The sequence below is a fragment of the Muntiacus reevesi genome, unplaced genomic scaffold (assembly GCF_963930625.1).
Source record: "Muntiacus reevesi unplaced genomic scaffold, mMunRee1.1 SCAFFOLD_155, whole genome shotgun sequence".
Lineage (NCBI taxonomy): Eukaryota > Metazoa > Chordata > Mammalia > Artiodactyla > Cervidae > Muntiacus > Muntiacus reevesi.
Genome location: NW_027077963.1, coordinates 155,572 through 173,765, shown reverse-complemented (window position 1 = coordinate 173,765; position 18,194 = coordinate 155,572). Strand labels below are relative to the sequence as shown.

The 18,194-nt window shown below is 44.6% G+C and overlaps 1 protein-coding gene across 1 annotated transcript in view; it reads left to right on the top strand.

Annotated features, from left to right (window-relative positions):
* LOC136155284 (POTE ankyrin domain family member A-like) overlaps nt 1-18,194 on the top strand; it is a 52,097-nt gene that overhangs the window by 2,637 nt on the left and 31,266 nt on the right. The window contains exons 2-4 of the mRNA XM_065917112.1: nt 2,047-2,111; nt 15,979-16,093; nt 16,253-16,426. Coding sequence (XP_065773184.1) covers nt 2,047-2,111; nt 15,979-16,093; nt 16,253-16,426 — 354 coding nt within the window. The remainder of the gene's footprint in view (nt 1-2,046; nt 2,112-15,978; nt 16,094-16,252; nt 16,427-18,194) is intronic.

The window sequence follows — 18,194 nt, the reverse complement described above, 5'->3', positions numbered from 1 at the left end:
GTAGCTGGTTGAGAGCAGGGACTCTGCCTTTTTCATTCCAAAATTTCTTATGGTTAGGTGCTGTGTTTGGCAGATTGGAATGATGCCCTTTGTGTCTGCAGAACTGATAACCATTTGAGTCTTTAGGAGAATTATCTTGAGTTCCCAGGGGCTTACAGCTGGTGGTGGGAGCACAAAATGATGCAATTCCCAGTGTGAATTTTAACAGTTTAAATCTTAAAAAAATAAATAAAAATTCAGATCTGGCAACTCGGTTGTATCTTTACAAGTTTATTTCATACTTGTCTTTTGTATACATGCTGATCTAATCGTGCAAGAGTTTCAGCTGTCCCATAAAATAATATTTGTGATAAAAGGAATATTTAATTGAATTCTAGTAAAGCAGACTTTTCCATGATATCTTTTTATCCAGTTGATGAAAGAGTCGGTAGAAGGCAAGCTTTCATTTTTCATTAGAAATCATTTCTTACATTGAAGCTGCATTAAATAGTGTAATTTTGTAGTTATACCCGTAGTGCTAAAGCAGTTTTTTTTGCTGATGCATTTATTTTGACTCGATAACAGTAAATGGGTTGCTTATCGTGGTTTTGTTTCGAGATTTTTTTTTCTTTTGGTTGTCATTGTCACGCATTATTGGGTGTTTTTTTTTTTTTTGGTAAAATTTTTATTTGAAATATAGTTTATTTACAGTGTTTCAGGTGTAGGTGTTGCTGGTTGACAGACATTGTGTAGCATTTATGAATTTTATAATTCTCCTGTTTTTATCCTTCCAAGGGAAGTTTTTTTTAGAAATTTGCCAAAGTAGATAGCAGAAAAACTCCTTTGACCTTTCTGTTTTCTATCCTAGCAGTGTGTAGGGTTTTTTTGGTGGGTGGTGGGTAGTAACCTTTTAAGATCCTTTTCCGATAATGAGTATTTTACCTGCTTTTGTCGTGTGTTATTACGTCTGTAGTCTATTAGCTTTTTGTCATTAGTTTTATTGAGGTATAATTTATGTACAACACAGTACACATTTTACTAGAGTTTTGACAAATGTATACAATCCTTGTAACCAGCAACCCAACCAAGATGTCTGCCATCCCAAGGACTCCCTTTTCTCTTTTGCAGCACTGGCTACCTCCCACCTGCAGCCTGAGGCAGCCAAGGATTTTCTTTCCCCTACAGATTATATTTGTCTTTTTTATTGTATTTCTGGAGTCAGCATGCCAGCAATTGCAAACTTTTCTGTGCAGGGCCAGTTAGAACATACAGTGTGTACTCCTTTCTGTCTGACTTCTCACTATGGTGTCTTTAAGATTATCCTCAATGACTGTGTTGATTGTGTATTTTGTTAGTAAGTCATCCCTTTTTATTGTTTTTAATTGTGGTTAACGATGCAAAACTTAAATGTTGCCATTTCTAACCATTCTTCTGTGTCCACTTCAGTGGCATTAATTCTATTCACATTGTTGTGCAACCATCACCTCTATTTCCAAAGCTTTCTCATAACCCTAAATGAACTCTATAGCTTTTAAGCAGTAACTACCCACTCTTCTACCCCCTCAGCCTGGTAGCCTCTAATCTACTTTGTTTCTATGAGTTTGCCCATTCTAGACATTTCAGATAATTTGCATCATACCATATTTGTCCTTTTGTGTCTGGCTTATTTCACTAAGCAGTGTTTTCAAAGTTCATGTTGTTGTATGTATCAGCACATTTTTTTTTTTTTTGGACTGAGCAATATTCCATTGAATAGACATACTTTGTATGAACATAGGTGTTCAGTTCTCTTGAGTGTATACCTAGAAGAGGAATTGCTGGATAATGTGGGAATTCGAAATTTGACTTTTGTGGACCCACAAGACTTTTTCTACAGGGCTGTACCATTTTACATTCCTACCTGCATTAGACAAGGGTTCCAGTTTCTCCCCATCCTCTACAACACTTGTCATTATAGCCATGTTAGGAGGTGTGGAAGGACTATTGGTTTTTCATAAGGTACATGAGCATAGAGTATTGCTACAAACTTGGTGGGTGAATGAGGGAGTGTAATTTTATATGTTCCAGCAGGAAGGACGGAGGCAAATTCTGGAGGAGATGAAAGTTTTATGCGAGCAAACCCTACCTGATATGTAAGTTGGTCAGTTGATATTCTAAAACAGTTTAAGAAATATGATATTGATGTCAGATCATCTTAACATTAGTTTTGAGATATGTTTTCTTTTTTTTAATTCTCTGTGAGCCTGATCATACCCTAGCTATACAGAAGTAGAAGGATTTGTGTTAATGATTGTTATGTCTCCAGGAACCAAATACTGCTTGGCACATGGTAGGGGTTCAATAAATACTTCTTGTTTGACTGGTATGACTTGAGCGGAATTAGGGTGGATCCAAGAGAGATGACACAAGAGCAAGTAAGAGACCTGACGAGTGAAGTGTCTTGTTTCCGCTGCTTGTTTTCATCAGGTGAGGCCTTAGTGGGTTTAAAGGAAGAACAGGCAGTTTGCAAATTTAGCAGGAGTAGCAGTGACTTCGAAAGCTTGAGTGAAGTGGGCTGGGAACTCGTGCTGCAGAACACTACAGCTTGGTAGGCTAGAGGGTTCTGGAGTTGCGGACTGTTTATAGAGCCAAGCATGGGAGTGGGCACAGAGACTTCACAGACTTCAGAGGACCTGTGATTGGGTGAAGAATAAGACCCAAGACTACTGACTGCTGGAGGAAAAATGAGTTATTGAGAGCTCATCCTGCAGAGAAGTATATCTGCAACTTGAGATTTCATCCCTGGCCTTGTTCGGTAGTGTTTTCATCAGTTAGTTGGGCGCAGAAATCAGTAGCCTGCTGTTAGGGTGTGTGGAGTACACAGAACAGTAGGAACACTCTGCAGTGACTGTGTTTAAGGATAGATGCTGATGAACGAGGAATTGATGTGCGAGAGGTCTGCAGTAAATGTAAGGGAAATGGAAAGTCCTGCACTCAGGTTCCCAGGTCCTTCATTTGTTCATGCAACAGATATGCACTCAGCAGTTATGAGCTGATAAAGGGCTCTGATGTTTCCGTTGTAAACAGCAGAATCAAGAGGTTTGACCCCATGGCCCCCAACAGTGTCACGCAGAAGGCAGATGTTCAGTGCAGGTAATGCGGGTCAGAGTACGTGCCGTGAAGGAAAACACCACACTTGGAGAGAGTGTCATGCACTGAAAATATTGGTAGATTGAGAAATCCGGGAAATTCTCTCCGAGGAAGAGACTCTTCAGCTGGAGCCTGAAGACGTGGGTTTTAGCGAGGAAGTAACTGTGGGCAAAGAGCTTTCTTGTTATAGAAAAATAGTTCTGTAGGAAACATTCATATGTATTACATAAACGCGCAGCTGTGTAAGAACATTGTTACGACGTCCTGGACAGAAGCCCAGTGCCTGTTCTGCTGCAGCCAACCTCTTTCCTCTTCCTGGTGGCAGCGGCTCTCGTGAGGCTGCTGCACGCCCCCTCCCCTCCATCTGCCTGCACATTTACTGTTACGTGCTTGAATGAGAAAAACCGTAAACGCTGGAAGAGATGGAAAGCTCAGGTCTGGGGTAGGAGGACTCAACAACATGATGTGGACTGTTCTCTCCATGCACCTGTGGTTGCTTAACCTATGACAAAGAGGCAAGGATGGACAGTGTGGAAAACCCTCTTCAATAAGTGATGCTGGGAAATCTGGACAGCTGCGTAAAAGAATGAAATTAGAACATTGTCTGATATCATACACAAAAGTATACTTGAAATGCATGAAAGACCTATATGGAAACTTTTAGAGGAAAACATAGGCCAAAACTCTTTTGAGGGTATTCTCTGGCAGTCCAAGGGTTCAGACTTGGCACTTTCACTGCTGTGGGCCTGAGTTCGATCCCTGGTCAGGGAACTAAGATCCCACAAGTTGCATGGCACAGGCAAAAAAACAGCACTCTGACATAAATTGCAGAAATATCCTTTTTGATCCATGTCTTATAGTACCGAAAATAAAAGCAAAAATAAACACATGGGACTCAGTTATACTTAAAAGCTTCTGCACACCAAAGGAAACAATAAACCAAACAAAAAACTAACAGAGAGGGAAAAAATATTTGCAAAGGAAGCAACTGACAAGGGATTAATCTCCAAAATATACAAATAGCTCATGTAACTCTATGTCAAGAAAATTAAAATAACCAGAAACCCAATTTAAAAATGGGGAAAACAAATAAATAAAAATACAAAATAGAAATGAACAGAAGACTGTAATAGACAGTTCTCCATAGAATACATACAGATTTCCAGTAGGCACATGAAATGATGTTCAGCATCACAAATTATCAGAGAAATGCACGAGAGACCTGCAATGAGGTATCACATCACACTGGTCAGAATGGCCATCATCCAAAAGTCTACAAATCATAAAAGCTGGAGAGGATATAGAGAAAAGGAAACCCTCCTACATTAGTGGTAAAACTGTAAATTGGTACAACCACTATGGAGAACAGTATGGAAGTTCCTTAAAAAGATGAAAATGCAATAAAACTACTGTATGATGCAGAAGTCCCATTCTGGGGCATATATCTGGGGAAAACTAATTCAAAAAGATACACATACTCCAGTGTTCATTCCAAACTCGCTTCCCATCCAAGGTTGCTACATACCATTGAGCAGAATGGCCCGTGCTGTACAGTAGGAAAGACGATTGAGTTTTCCACCTTGGATCCATCACTTACTGTCAGAGTGGCTTTGGTGAGGCTACTTAACCTTCCCTGAGGGGAGCAGCTGCTCAGCTTCTGCTGGAGGAAGCAGGGAGGTGGGTTCCCCGCTGTCCCCTCCCCAGCAGCACATTCCTTGGCCCTGGCCCACTGGTACCTTGTCTTGTCCAGGCAGAACTGTTTAGGCCTGAGTCCTGCTCCTCTTCAGTCGAGAACCTTCATCATTAGCCTTCCTCTACTCACCATCCTGGGGTCTGGGGCCTGGTGCCCACTGCCTCCTGGCCTCCTGCCCACTCTCCAGAGCAGCCGGACCGCTCCTTTCTCTCCAGCCTTGCCTTGATTAATACCTAATGTCCACCCTTACTAGACTAGCATTCCACCTAGTGACGGCACGTCCCTGATTCTGCAGAAACAGTGATAATGTACAAATTAATAAGAGTAGTGATTGCTGCCATATGTACACTTAACAAAATGCCCCTTCACTCTATGTGATAACCTCCAACACCCACAGCTTCATAAAGTGATGCTGGGATGAGTCAATTGAGGCTGAGGGTTTAAACTTAATATTTGAGCTGGGATTTGCACACGCACAACCTGCCTGCCACCGAAATGTAACTCTTTCTGCTGCAGCCCTTGGTTTTTCTTTATCACTGTGGGGGTTAGTTGATATTAGTGCCAGATGAGTGCTAGAACAGCCTTGCTGGGTGTGACCTATCCCTCTTCCTCCCCAGGCAAACAGTCTAATTTGCAGGGTGAGATCACAGTAGACAGGAGATAGATACATGGATCCATAGACAAATGGAGAAAATAAATTGGTTGAAATATATGAGGCTCATTTTGGGGCAGAGCCAGAGTAATAATTCAAAAGGATTCCAGCATCCCGAGCTTTGCCTTATCCACATACTACTACGATCTGTCTTCTCAATGCTGAGGGCCCAGACATGGCCTTTGGGTTCTGCACTCCTACAGATGTGGTTTATTTAAGCATCTGAACGCCAGCACCCCACTTTCCTTTAGACAGATTTCTTGTGCTCTGACAGCTTCAGAAATTAACCAGGGAGCAGATGTGGACACAGAGCCCAAGCACTGCTTGGAGCTGCAGGCTGCACTTGCCTGGATCCTGGAGAAATTATTCTCCCATTCCTCAGCCTCATTCACAGGCTGAAAACAGCCCCAGGGCCCATCCCTGCCCATGATAAAGAATCCTCTCTCTCCGCCCAGCACACACCCAGGTTCAGACCTGGGCCAATTTCACCACCTTTCAGGTTGGCTGTTGCCTGTCCTCTGATTTCAGTGTTGACCATCTGGTGATGTCCATGTGTAGCGTCTTCTCTTGTGTTGTTGGAAGAGGGTGTTTGCTATGACCAGTGTGTTCTCTTGGCAAAACTCTTATTAGCTTTTGCCCTGCTTCATTCTATACTCCAAGGCCAAATTTGCCTGTTACTCCAGGTGTTTCTTGATTTCCTACTTTTGCATTCCAGTCCCCTAGAATGAAAAGGACAACTTTTTTGGGTGTTAGTTGTAAAAGGTCTTGTAGGTCTTCATAGAACCATTCGACTTCAGCTTCTTCAGCATTACTGGTTGGGGCATAGGCTTGGATCACCATGGTATTGAATGGTTTGCCTTGGAAACGAACAGAGATCATTCTGTCATTTTTGAGACGACATCCAATACTGCATCTCAGACTCTTGTTGACCATGACAAGTCTACTCCATTTCTTCTAAGGGATTCCTGCCCACAGTGGTAGATATAATGGTCATCTGAGTTAAATTCACCCATTCCTGTCCATTTTAGTTTGCTGATCCCTGTAATGTTGACGTTCACTCTTGCCATCTCCTGTTTGACCACTTCCAATTTGCCTTGATTCATGGACCTAATGAATTATCCTATGCAATATTGCTCTTTGCAGCATCGGACCTTGCTTCTATTCGGTCACATCCTCACCTGGGTATTGTTTTTGCTTTGGCTCCATCCCTTCATTCTTTCTGGAGTTATTTCTCCACTGATCTCCAGTAGCATGTTGGGCACCTACTGACCTGGGGAGTTCCTCTTTCAGTATCCTATCATTTTGCCTTTTCATACTGTTCATGGGGTTCTCAAGGCAAGAATACTGAGGTAGTTTGCCATTCCCTTCTCCAGTGGACCACATTCTGTCAGACCTCTCCACCATGACCCGTCTGTCTTGGGAGGCCCCATGTGGCATGGCTTAGTTTTATTGCGTTAGACAAGGCTGTGGTCCATGTGATCAGATGGGCTAGTTCTCTGTGACTATGGTTTCAGCGTGTTGGCCCTCTGATGCCCTCTCGCGACAACTACTGTCTTACTTGGGTGTTTTGTACCTTGGCCGTGCGGTGTCTCTTCATGGCTGCTCCAACAAAGTGCAGCCGCTGCTCCTTGCCTTGGAGGAGGAGTTTCTCCTCATGGCTGCCCCTCCTGCCCTTGAACGTGGAGTAGCTCGTCTCGGCCCTTCTGTGCCAACACAGCTGCCGCTCCTTGGACGTGGGGTTTCTCCTCTCAGTCGCCTACCCTGACCTCGGACGTGAGGTAGCTCCTCTCAGTCAGCAAACACAAGACCGGGAGCTGACTGTGGGTCAGATCATGAACTCCTTATTGCCAAATTCAGACTTAAATTGAAGAAAGTTGGGAAAAGCACTAGACCATTCAGGTATGACCTAAATCATGTTTCTTAGGATTATACAGTGGAAGTGAGAAATAGATTTAAGGGACTTGATCTGATAGACAGAGTGCCTGATGAACTATGGATGGAGGTTCATGACATTGTACAGGAGACAGGGATCAAGACCATCCCCATAGGAAAGAAATGCAAAAAAGCAAAATGGCTGTCTGAGGAGGCCTTACAAATTGCTGTGAAAAGTGAGACGTGAAAAGCAAAGGAGAAAAGGAAAGATATTCGCATTTGAATGCAGAGTTTGAAAGAATAGCAAGGAGAGATAAGAAAACTTTCCTGAGCTATCAATGCAAAGAAATAGAGGAAAATAACAGAATGGAAAAGACTTGAGATCTCTTCAAGAAAATTAGAGATACCAAGGGAACATTTCATGCAAAGATGGGTTCGATAAATGGTATGGTCCTAACAGAAGCAGAAGATATTAAGAAGAGGTGGCAAGAATACACAGAAGGACTGTACAAAAAAGATCTTCACGACCCAGATAATCACGATGGTGTGCTCTCTCACCTAGAGCCAGACATCCTGGAATGTGAAGTCAGGTGGGCCTTAGAAAGCATCACTATGAACAAAGCTAGTGGAGGTGATGGAGTTCCAGTTGAGCTGTTTCAAATCCTGAAAGATGATGCTGTGAAAAAAGTGCTGCACTCAACATGCCAGCAAATTTGGAAGACTCAGCAGTGGCCACAGGCCTGGAAAAGGTCAGTTTTCATTCCGATCCCCAAGCAAGGCAATGCCAAAGAATGTTCAAGCTAGTGCACACTGCACTCATCTCACACACTAGTAAAGTAACGCTCAAAATTCTCAAAGCCGGGCTTCAGCAATACGTGAGCTGTGAACTTCCAGATGTTCAAACTAGTTTTGGAAAAGGCAGAGGAAGCAAAGATCAAGTTGCCAACATCTGCTGGATCATAGAAAAAGCAAGAGAGTTCCCGAAAAACATCTATTTCTGCTTTATTGACTATGCCAAAGCCTTTGACTGTGTGGATCACAATCAACTGTGGAAAATTCTGAAAGAGACGGGAATAGCAGACCATCTGCCCTGCCTCTTGAGAAACCTATATGCAGGTCAGGAAGCAATAGTTAGAACTGAACATGTACCAACAGACTGGTTCCAGACAGGAAAAGGAGTACGTCAAGGCTGTATATTGTCACCCTGCTTATTTACCGTATATGCAGAGTGCATCATGAGAAACGCTGGGCTGGAAGAAGCACAAGCTGGAATGCCGGGAGAATTATCAATAACCTCAGATATGCAGATGACACCACCCTTATGGCAGAAAGTGAAGAGGAACTAAAAAGCCTGTTGATGAAAGTGAAAGAGAAGAATGAAAAAGTTGGCTTAAAGCTCAACATTCAGAAAACTAAGATAATGGCATCTTGTCCCATCACTTCATGGGAAATAGATGGAGAAACAGTGGAAACAGTGGCAGACTTTATTTTATTGGGTTCCAAAATCACTGCAGGTGGTGACTGCAGCCATGAAATTAAATGACATTCACTGCTTGGAAGGAAAGTTATGACCAACATAGATAGTATATTAAAATCAAAGACATTACTTTGCCAAGAGAGGTCCAGCTAGTCAAGGCTATGGCTTTTCCAGTGGTCATGTATGGATGTTGGACTGTGAAGTTGGACTGTGAAGAAAGCTGAGCGCCAAAAAATTGATGGTTTTGAACTGTGGTGTTGGAGAAGACTCTTGAGAGTCCCTTGGACTGCAAGGAGATCCAACCAGTTCATCCTAAAGGCGGTCAGTCCTGGGTGTTTCTTGGAAGGACTGATGCTAAAGCTGAAACTCCAGTACTTTGGCCACCTCATGCGAAGAGTTGACTGTTTGAAAAAGACCCTGATGCTGGGAGGGATTGGGGGCAGGAGGAGGAGGAGGGGACGACAGAGGATGAGATGGTTGGATGGCATCGCCGACTCAGTGGACATGAGTTTGAGTAAACTCTGGGAGTTGGTGATGGACAGGGAGGCCTGGCATTCTGCGATTCATGGGTTCTCAGAGACTTGGACATGGCTGAGCGGCTAAACTGTTGCCTGTCCTGCAGGATCAGAAATGATAGGTTTACATTACACTGTGAGTTTGGATCAGAATGTGTTCTTGAGCCAATGCGTGTTCCCTGCTTCTTCCCAGCCTCAGCAACTAGCTGGGAAGAGAAAAAAACTCATTGCTCTTTCCTGGGAGCGAGGCTGAGGCAGGTTGAACATGCGCTCCAGCTGTTCTCCACACCCAGGTTACGTTTAATCAGAGCACAGTGTCCGCCGCACAGACACAGGATAGGAGTCCCCTCACCGTGGGGAAGTGACGACAGCCCGCGACTGCATGCACCCCATCTGTGAGGACAGACACGTGACTGAGGGTCTTGAGCTCTTCTTCCCTCCAGTGAGGATCCAGCTCGTGGCCTCACCACGTGATGTTTATGCCCTGGTAACAGCACTGGCAGCTTTCTCTGAGCCTTACCACCTGGCACCCGTGACCTGAAGTGCTGAGAGCTCTCCCCCTTCCCCTGGAGGCGAGCCGTTTGATTTCGGCTCCTCTCGACTCCAGTGGCAGAGAGGAGAACAGTTCCACAGAGTGAGGGAGCAGAATCCAGGCTGTGGCGAGGAGGAGAGCGTGGGGCTGGGCAGCTCCTTCAGGGGGTTTGGTTCTGGGTTGAGCACCGTTCAGGCTGCAGGTGAAGGGGGCAGCATGGTGGAGGGAGAGGGTTTTTTGTTTAATGTACTTTGAACTGAAGGGTGTTGCTTTACAGTGCTGTACTGGTTTCTGCCAAGCATCAGCGTGAGTCCGTCTCAGGACAGAGGGCTTCTTTGTTTTTAAAGATGGCAGCCATCCTGGTCAAAGCCTCCTGGTCCCTGCTTTTCCTCCTATCAGACGCTGTTTTCCCAAGCGAGACTAGCTTCCCTGTTAGCTCAGTTGGTAAAGAATCCACCTGCAATGCAGGAGAGCCTGGTTTGATTCCTGGGTCAGGAAGATCCACAGGAGAAGGGATCAGCTACCCACTCCAGTATTCTTGGGATTCTTGGTGCTTAGCTGGTAAAGAATCTGCCTGCATTGCGAGAGACCTGGGTTCTGTCTCTGGATTGGGAAGGTCCCCTGGTGAAGGGAAAGGCTACCTACTCCAGTATTCTGGCCTAGGGAATTCCATGGACTGTATAGTCCATGGCATAGCAGAGAGTCAGACACGACTGAGTGACCATCACTTTCACTTTTCATGCTTTTTATAAATGGCCTTTATTGTATTGAGTAAATTTCTATTTTATTGAATATTTTTTATCATAAATGGATTTTGAATTTTGTCAAGTCTTTTTATGCATAGTCTTACTTTTAATTCTTACTTGAATGTTGGTAGAATTGAGCTTGAATCCATTTGATCGTAAACTTTTAACTTTGGGGAGTTTTTCTTTTTTTTTTTTAATTAATGTTTGAATCTCCTTATTTGTTACTGGAGTTTTGAGTTTTCTACTTTTGTATTCTTTCTTGTTTTAGTCTTGACACCATGTATGTTTCTCAGAATTTATCTGTTTCTTCTAAGTTTTCCAGTTTGTAATTGTTCATCAATAATAATAGTCCCTTATGATTATGCTTCTTTACTTCGGAGGTATCTGTTGTAATGTCGCTTTCCTTTCTGTGTTTATTTCAGTTTCGTCTCATTTCTTCTTACCTTAGGTAGGCTTTATTGATATTATTTGTTTCTTTCAAAAAAGGCACTTCCAGTTCTTGCACATGCACCCTGGGCACTCTGGCACACAGGCAGTGTGTTTAGAGGTGAACACATTGCTTAGCAACGTGTTGCTTAGCAACGATGGTTGCTTAGCAACGATCATTCTGGGATGCAAGATTCTAAACCGTTGAGCTTCCCAGCTGGGCGGTTGTGGCAGGACGGCTCTGGCTTACCTCTAGTGCTCCTGTTGGGTTTAGGGGCCTGTGAAGAGCCGAGGGGGAGGTGAGGTGTGTTTGGAGTCTGTAGGCTCTGCGATGAAGACTTTTGGCTTCAGGAGTAAGAAGGGCATCTCGCCCTTCGGCTCCTCCATCAGCCCGGGGAGAGACGGCAGTCATAGAATCACCTTTCAGCCGGGGTACCGCATCCGAGACAAGGACCTCGGGAAGATCCACAAGGCTGCCAGCGTGGGCAACGCAGCCAAAGTGCAGCAGGTCCTGTTGCTCGGGTAGAGTGGCCTGAATGACAAGGACAAGATGAACAGGTAAGCGGGGAGGAAGGGCCTGGCAGGGGTCCCTCCTGGGAGTCTCCCCTCCAAGGCTCTTGGACATCTTCCTGGGATCCAGCACCCCGCAGACTTGATAGGCTGCAAAAGCCGTAGCTGGTTTCGGACCCGCTTATAATTCCCCTTATAGAGCACTTTACTGGCCGTTTTAAAGTTATTTAACTGAATGTCAGTAATCACAGAACTGAACTAAAACATGAATAGCAGGCACAGGCGCCCAGGCGGGGCCCTCGCCGGCATCTCCCCTTTAAGTGAACGGGAGGGCGGCTCGCTGAGACCCAGGGAAGAGTTTAGTGGGTCTCCCGGTTCACTGACCTGAGGGAGCCCCAAAGGCCACAGTCCGGAGAGGCGGGGCGAGGGGCGGTATCAGAGAGGAGGGACGCAATGGGGAGGCCAGAGGGAACCTGAGTTTCAACTGAGAGGCGGGCCTGATGGTGAGGGCGGGGCTGTTTGTCAAGGGGGCGTGGTCAGTCCAGAGGCGGGGTTAGGGGTTGGAGCGCGACGATAGAGGACAGGGGCCAGAGAGGAGTGGCCACGGAGAGGAAAGGGGTGTGGCTAGAGTGTATCCGTGGAGGCGGGGAAGGGACCCATAGTCTATGGACGGGCTTGAATTATAGGGAGGGGCTTTAACAACGGCAGAAGAGGGGTGGAATTGAGGATGGGGTCCCGAAGAAAGGGTGCTGTGTGAAGGGGTGGGATGGGCCTGGCCTCCTTGAAGGCTTGATAATGTGTGACTGTCCTATTGTGTACTCTGTGACCCCCAAGCCCTGCATAACGCCCATTGGAGAGGGAATCTAGTGAAGAGCGGCAGTGCGTGGGTAAGGAGGGGTGGACTGGCAGACGTGGTATGCCTGGTATTTTCTGTAAATGGTGCTGACCTGGCCCTGGCCCAGCAGTGCACTGTGGGATCCACATCCAGGCTTCCCAGAAGAGACAGTGAAAGACCTCAGTTTCGCAACCCATCCAGGAATGCACTCTGCTGTGTGTCTGTAAGGGAGAACTGTGCCCTCTCTGGGCCCATTTCCCTACTGTAAAGTGGGTAACATGGGTATATGGAAGGAATCTCTGATTGTGAACTGAGACCTGAAGCAACAGAGATGTGAGGGAATGCTGTAATGGGCAGTGTCTTGAGGCTGGTACAGACTGGCATTGAGCCCAGAACTGAGCCCAGGACATGGAGAAGGGAAAGCAAATTTGCCCAGATGCTCCACAGCAGCGGCCCAGGACTAAAGCGCTGGGCAGAACATGGTGAGAAGGGGTAGGAAGAGTTGTGGTAAGGGCAACAGGGAAAAGCATGACCATGACCACCATCCTTAGGCCCTGGGCCAAGTATTTTATGTGTGGTGTCTCATTTCATACTCCACACAGCTTGGGCAGTGACAGAGTAGGACACAAAGGTCCAGAGGAGTGAAGTGACTGCCTGATTCTACACAGCCAGTTCAGTGATGGGGCCTCGGCCTCGGGGGTGTCACCTCAGAGCCCATAAGCTGTCCTGTAGGCAGTGACCTCTATCCATGTTACCCTGTGCCTGCTACCCCTCAGCCTCAGCTTGGCTGCTATAAAAGGAGACCCGCTGTGTGCTTGGCATCCACTAGGATGCAGTCAGTGCTGCTGCTCTGTCTCCATGACAGTGAAAGCCACTCACATTCAAGGAGGCTAGGTACCAAGCCCCGGGCAAATGACACAAGTGTGAGTCCTCAGCAGCCTCAGAGATGGAGACCATTGCCCCATTTCAAGGATGGCGATACTGAGGGTTTGAAAGTTCAGGTCATCTGTTCAAGGTTGAAAGGCTGAAGTGGTAGGACTGGGATGTAAGCCCATAGGTCCAAAGCCCATGTCTTTAACCCCTACACCATTCTGCCTCTTCTAATGAAGAGGCTTTCTGCTCTATTTTCTTTAGCTTACTATTAATAGAATTCCAGAATGATCCTATCCCTTGTAGCTCAGTCAGTAAAGAATTCACCTGCAATGTAGGAGACATGGGTTCAATTCCTGGGTCGGAAGGATCCCCTGGAGAAGGGACTTGCAATCCACTCCAGTATTCTTGACTAGAATATCCCATGAACAGAGGAGCCTGGTGGTTACAGTCCATGAGGTTGCAAGAGTCGGACACGACTTAGTGACTAAAGCCCCACCATGCTCAATGAATTAGCTTCTTAAAATCTTAGTCTGTGTCAGGTACTGTGTTAAGCACATCACGAATGTAAAAAAAAAAAAGAATAGCATCTATTTTTCCTCTTCTTCCTCCTCCTTTTCATTTGTTGTTATGCATGCGTTAACATGGTGTACTCATGAGTAAGAGCTCTCAAGTTCTATAGCCCTCAAGAAATCTGGAACTCCCTGGCTTTCACATTGTTTTTCTCATGTGATTTATGAAAACTCTTCTTCCCATGGATCGTCCATTGTGGATATTGGCAGTGGACAGACTTTTGAGGTTGTCGGCATCTTATTTTTAATGTACACATTTTTATACCATAATGTTACATATTACAGAAAACTGCATAGTGAGAAAAATAATCCCCATGACAGGTCAGCTTCTGGGTTAAAAATTCTTCAGATACAATGCAATATCCATTTTATATCACTGTACACTCATGTGTATATATTCCTTGCTGAAGGACCTTAGAAGACAGCTTTGAAGTCGGAAGCTGAATGTGTTCTTAAATAGGAAGATGTTTTCTTAGGATATATGGTCTTTCCATGTTTAAACTAAATAAACAGCTCGTGGTTTTAAAGATTTTGCGTTACACGTGCTGTCTTTAATTGTGATGAAATTGGAAGTTTTGTATAGTAGGCAAAGATTTGCCCTTTCTGATTTTCAAAATTTGCTTGATGACGTTTTCTATTAGTAAAGATAAATTATGTGTAGATGGTAGAGAAATAACCTGGTAACTATGAAGAGAAAAGTAACTAGATTTTTATCTCACCAAAAAGTTTCAGATGGAGTATGGATCAAACATTTGAAATACACAGGGTGAGAAAAGTACCAGAAGAAAACTGAAATTCCTATTGGTACATTTTTTGTGTACTGACAATGACCTTTTTTTTCTTGTTCTCCTGGTTACTAACCTTCATATCTTTTTAATTAGATGGTAATTGCTTTACAGTGTTGTCTTGGTTTCTGCTGTACAGCATCATAAATCAGTTGTAAGTATACACATATCCCACCCCAGAGACTTTTCTAAGAATGATTTCAAAGGCAAACACTCTGGAGTTTCCTGGGTTTCCACACCAAAAAAACAAAAACAAAAACAAAAACCAAATCTGAAAGTTGATTTAGCAACCCCCCAAATTTAAAAATCTCTGTAGAGCAAGCTGTCTGTAGGGAAGTCGGGTGAACAGACAGGGTTTATCTTTCTGGCACTCATAGGAATGTGGAACAGGTAAAAATAATTTGTCACTTTCAATTTATTTGTGAGGATTGGTATCCTGTGGCAACTTTCAGCCTTTTCAGAAGTCAAGGGAATCTTGGGAATTTCCTGGCCATCCAGTGGTTAAGACTCACTGCTCTGGGCCCAGGGTTCGATCTCTGGTGAGGGAACTAAAATCCTGCAAGCTACAAGGATATATTGTCCAACATGGGGAATATAGCTAATATTTTATAGTCAGTTTAAATGCAGTGTAGCCGTTCACAGTTGGGGATCACTGTGTTGTGACCTTTATTATAGAATAATATATAACAGGCATCATCTCTAAAGAAACTTAGACGAAAACACCTCATGGTAATTAGACCAACACGAAAAATGAGAAATGAACAAACAAAAATGCTACAATTTACAGTTGTAAAGCCTGTGAATTATAAATTACATTCCAATGTCAGAGACGTTAACGTGAGAATCTAAGCATATTGGAATCATCAAAGTACAATGTTGTCTCTAATCCTCAAAACATATCTGCAAAGGAGTTGTAATATCCTTTGACTTCATTCAGATGTTGTCCTTGTAAGATAGTAGCAATAGTAGTAACTTTGATATTGTAATCTAACAATTACCAGCTGTTACCTGTGCATGGATCTCATTTAAGCATCGCAGCGGTGTCCTGTGAGATAACGACTACTCTCTCTCCATTTTGTTGATGAGGAACTTGAGGCACAAAGAGATTGAGTGACAGCTAATAAGGGACAGAGTGAAAGTCAAATTCAAACCCAAGTTGAGCTGAATCTCAAGGTCTCGTGCGTTCTATTCAAGTAGATTGCTCTTTCATATTGTGTAAGAGGAGCTAAAGCTAATATATGCTGCTCTTTTTCCAGAAGAAAACAAAATATTTGTTTTAGAGCGATAGGAGTACCATGCTATTGCGTGTTTTCAATCACATGAATGAATGATTGTTTTGAAACAGTGACACTACAGTTTCCTAAAAACTGCTCCTGCTTTTGTAGGACTGCGCTCCACTTGGCCTGTGCCAATGGCCATCCAGCGGTGGTAGCTCTCCTCCTGGAGAGAAAATGCCTGCTTAACCTCTGTGACGATGAAAACAGGACCGCGCTGATGAAGGTATGGGGCAGCGAACCATGTCCACATGAGATGGATGTGATTTACTGAGACCAAAAGTGAATTTGTCTCACTGAAATAGAGGGAACTGGTGAAGCTTGTGGATTGTTTACTGTGAATTCCTAGTACTCACACTCTTGTTTCTTGGCACAACGCTGACAGGCCGTAGAATGCCAAGAGGAGGACTGCGCGACTCTCCTGCTGGAGCACGGCGCCGACCCGAATGTCACGGATGCCTGTGGCAATGCCGCGCTCCACCACGCGGTCCTTTGCCAGAATACATCACTGGCAGCAAAGCTGCTTTCCAACAACGCCCATATTGAAGCCAGGAACGAGGTATCGTCAGCTAACTTTATTGACCAAATGTTTGTGCAGTATTTTTTTTTAATCTACAAGTGTTTTATTTACAACAATATGTAAATAGGTAAGCTGCATAGTGCCCATGAGGCCTTGTTACCATGGAAACAATTCTAAACCTGAGTCAGGGGGCGGGGTTGAAAAAAGTCGGTGACCCCAGAAAAGACAGAGCTCTGCCTGCCAGCCACCCGTCTACCCCAGAAGGAAGGTTTTCCCATGAGAACGTGCGTGGGAGTGGGTGGTAGGCTCCGAACCCACAGGAAATGAAGGCCTCTGGGGAGGGAAGTGATGTGGGGACTGGCTGTTTACAGGGGCTCAGGGAATGTGTGCCGCTGGGGGTGGGCAGAGGAGGAAGGAGACCCAGTGCTCGTCATGGAGCTGGGTGAGTGCAAGTGGGCCTGGGAGGCAGCAGTCCTGGAGCCCTGCACTCTCCAGGAACCCTGGTTCTGAGATCCAACTAGGCAGGTCAGGTGTTGTTTGACACCCAGCAAGGGCGTTCACTTGGCTGGTGACCCCTTGGTTCACCAGGTGCACCTCGGGGTCCTCCACGCTCAGTCCCCGGAGAGCTGCTCGGCAGGGTCGCGGCTGTGCCTGGGGAGCTGCCCCTCCTGGTCTTTCTTCAGGAAGCTTGTGAAGTCCAGCCTCTGCAGCCCCGCCAGGACCTGCCCCCACTCTAACAGGTGGGCTCAGGTTTCCATGTGTGGAAGCTTCAGTCTTCCCTGAGCGAAAGTATTTTGAAGGAAGCAAATTGTCTAAGATTTCACTTTAAATCATGATATTTCTCAAGCATTAGATAGTAAAGCGTTCCTTTATGTGTTTATGGCCGGGATTTATGCTAACACTGTACTTCTTAAAGGTAAAACATTTTCCAAATATTTTCCCCCACTTAACTTTGTTTTCTTTTTTTGAATCAGTCTAAAATAACACAGTAAAGCAAAATTTGCCTCAGTAGACTTTGTCTTAAAATTCAAGCATAACGAAAGCATTTTACAACACAATAGAAATCTTGCTGCTGTTGACAGATTCCCATTTTATGAAAACTGATTTAGATAAGCACGGTTTCTCTGTCACTGCCCAAATCTCAAGAGGGCGAAGGAAAGGAAAAGGAGCGAGCAAGTGAAAAGTGCAAGTAGGCCAGAATTTTGGCAGTTGGGAAATGCCAAGAAGAGGATTTACTTATTTTAATATTTATTTATTTGTCTGTGCTGGGCTTAGTTTCAGCATATAGGATCTAGTGTCCCGACCAGGGGTCAAACCCAGGCCCCCTTTACTGGGAGCACTGAGACCCAGCCACGGGACAACCACAGAAGTCCCTAGATTTTAGTTTGTGCTTTTTATTCCTGTCAGTTTATATATTTCTGTGATTTTCAGGGATAATAATTGTTATTTCGAGAAAGACTGTGAGTGAATTGTAAACTTGCCTAGGTGCCAGTTTTAAGAAGACTCTGAGCAAAACAGACTGGCAGTGAACAGGTGGCAATTAAGTGGGAATTAAGAGAGAAGAACAAATAATTAACTGATATATTATCCTATTCTGGCAGAACCAGAACCATCCACTTAGATAAGAGTCTAGACTCTGATCTCCCATCTAGAATGTCTTGATGGGAAGGAAGGGGTTTATAAATAATGAGATCAAGTTGCCTTTTGGGTTTACTAGACCCTGTTCTAATACTGTTTACCCAGGGAAATCTACAACATTGCAGTTTTGATGACTCTTACCTCTTACACTTTTCTTTATTATTCACAC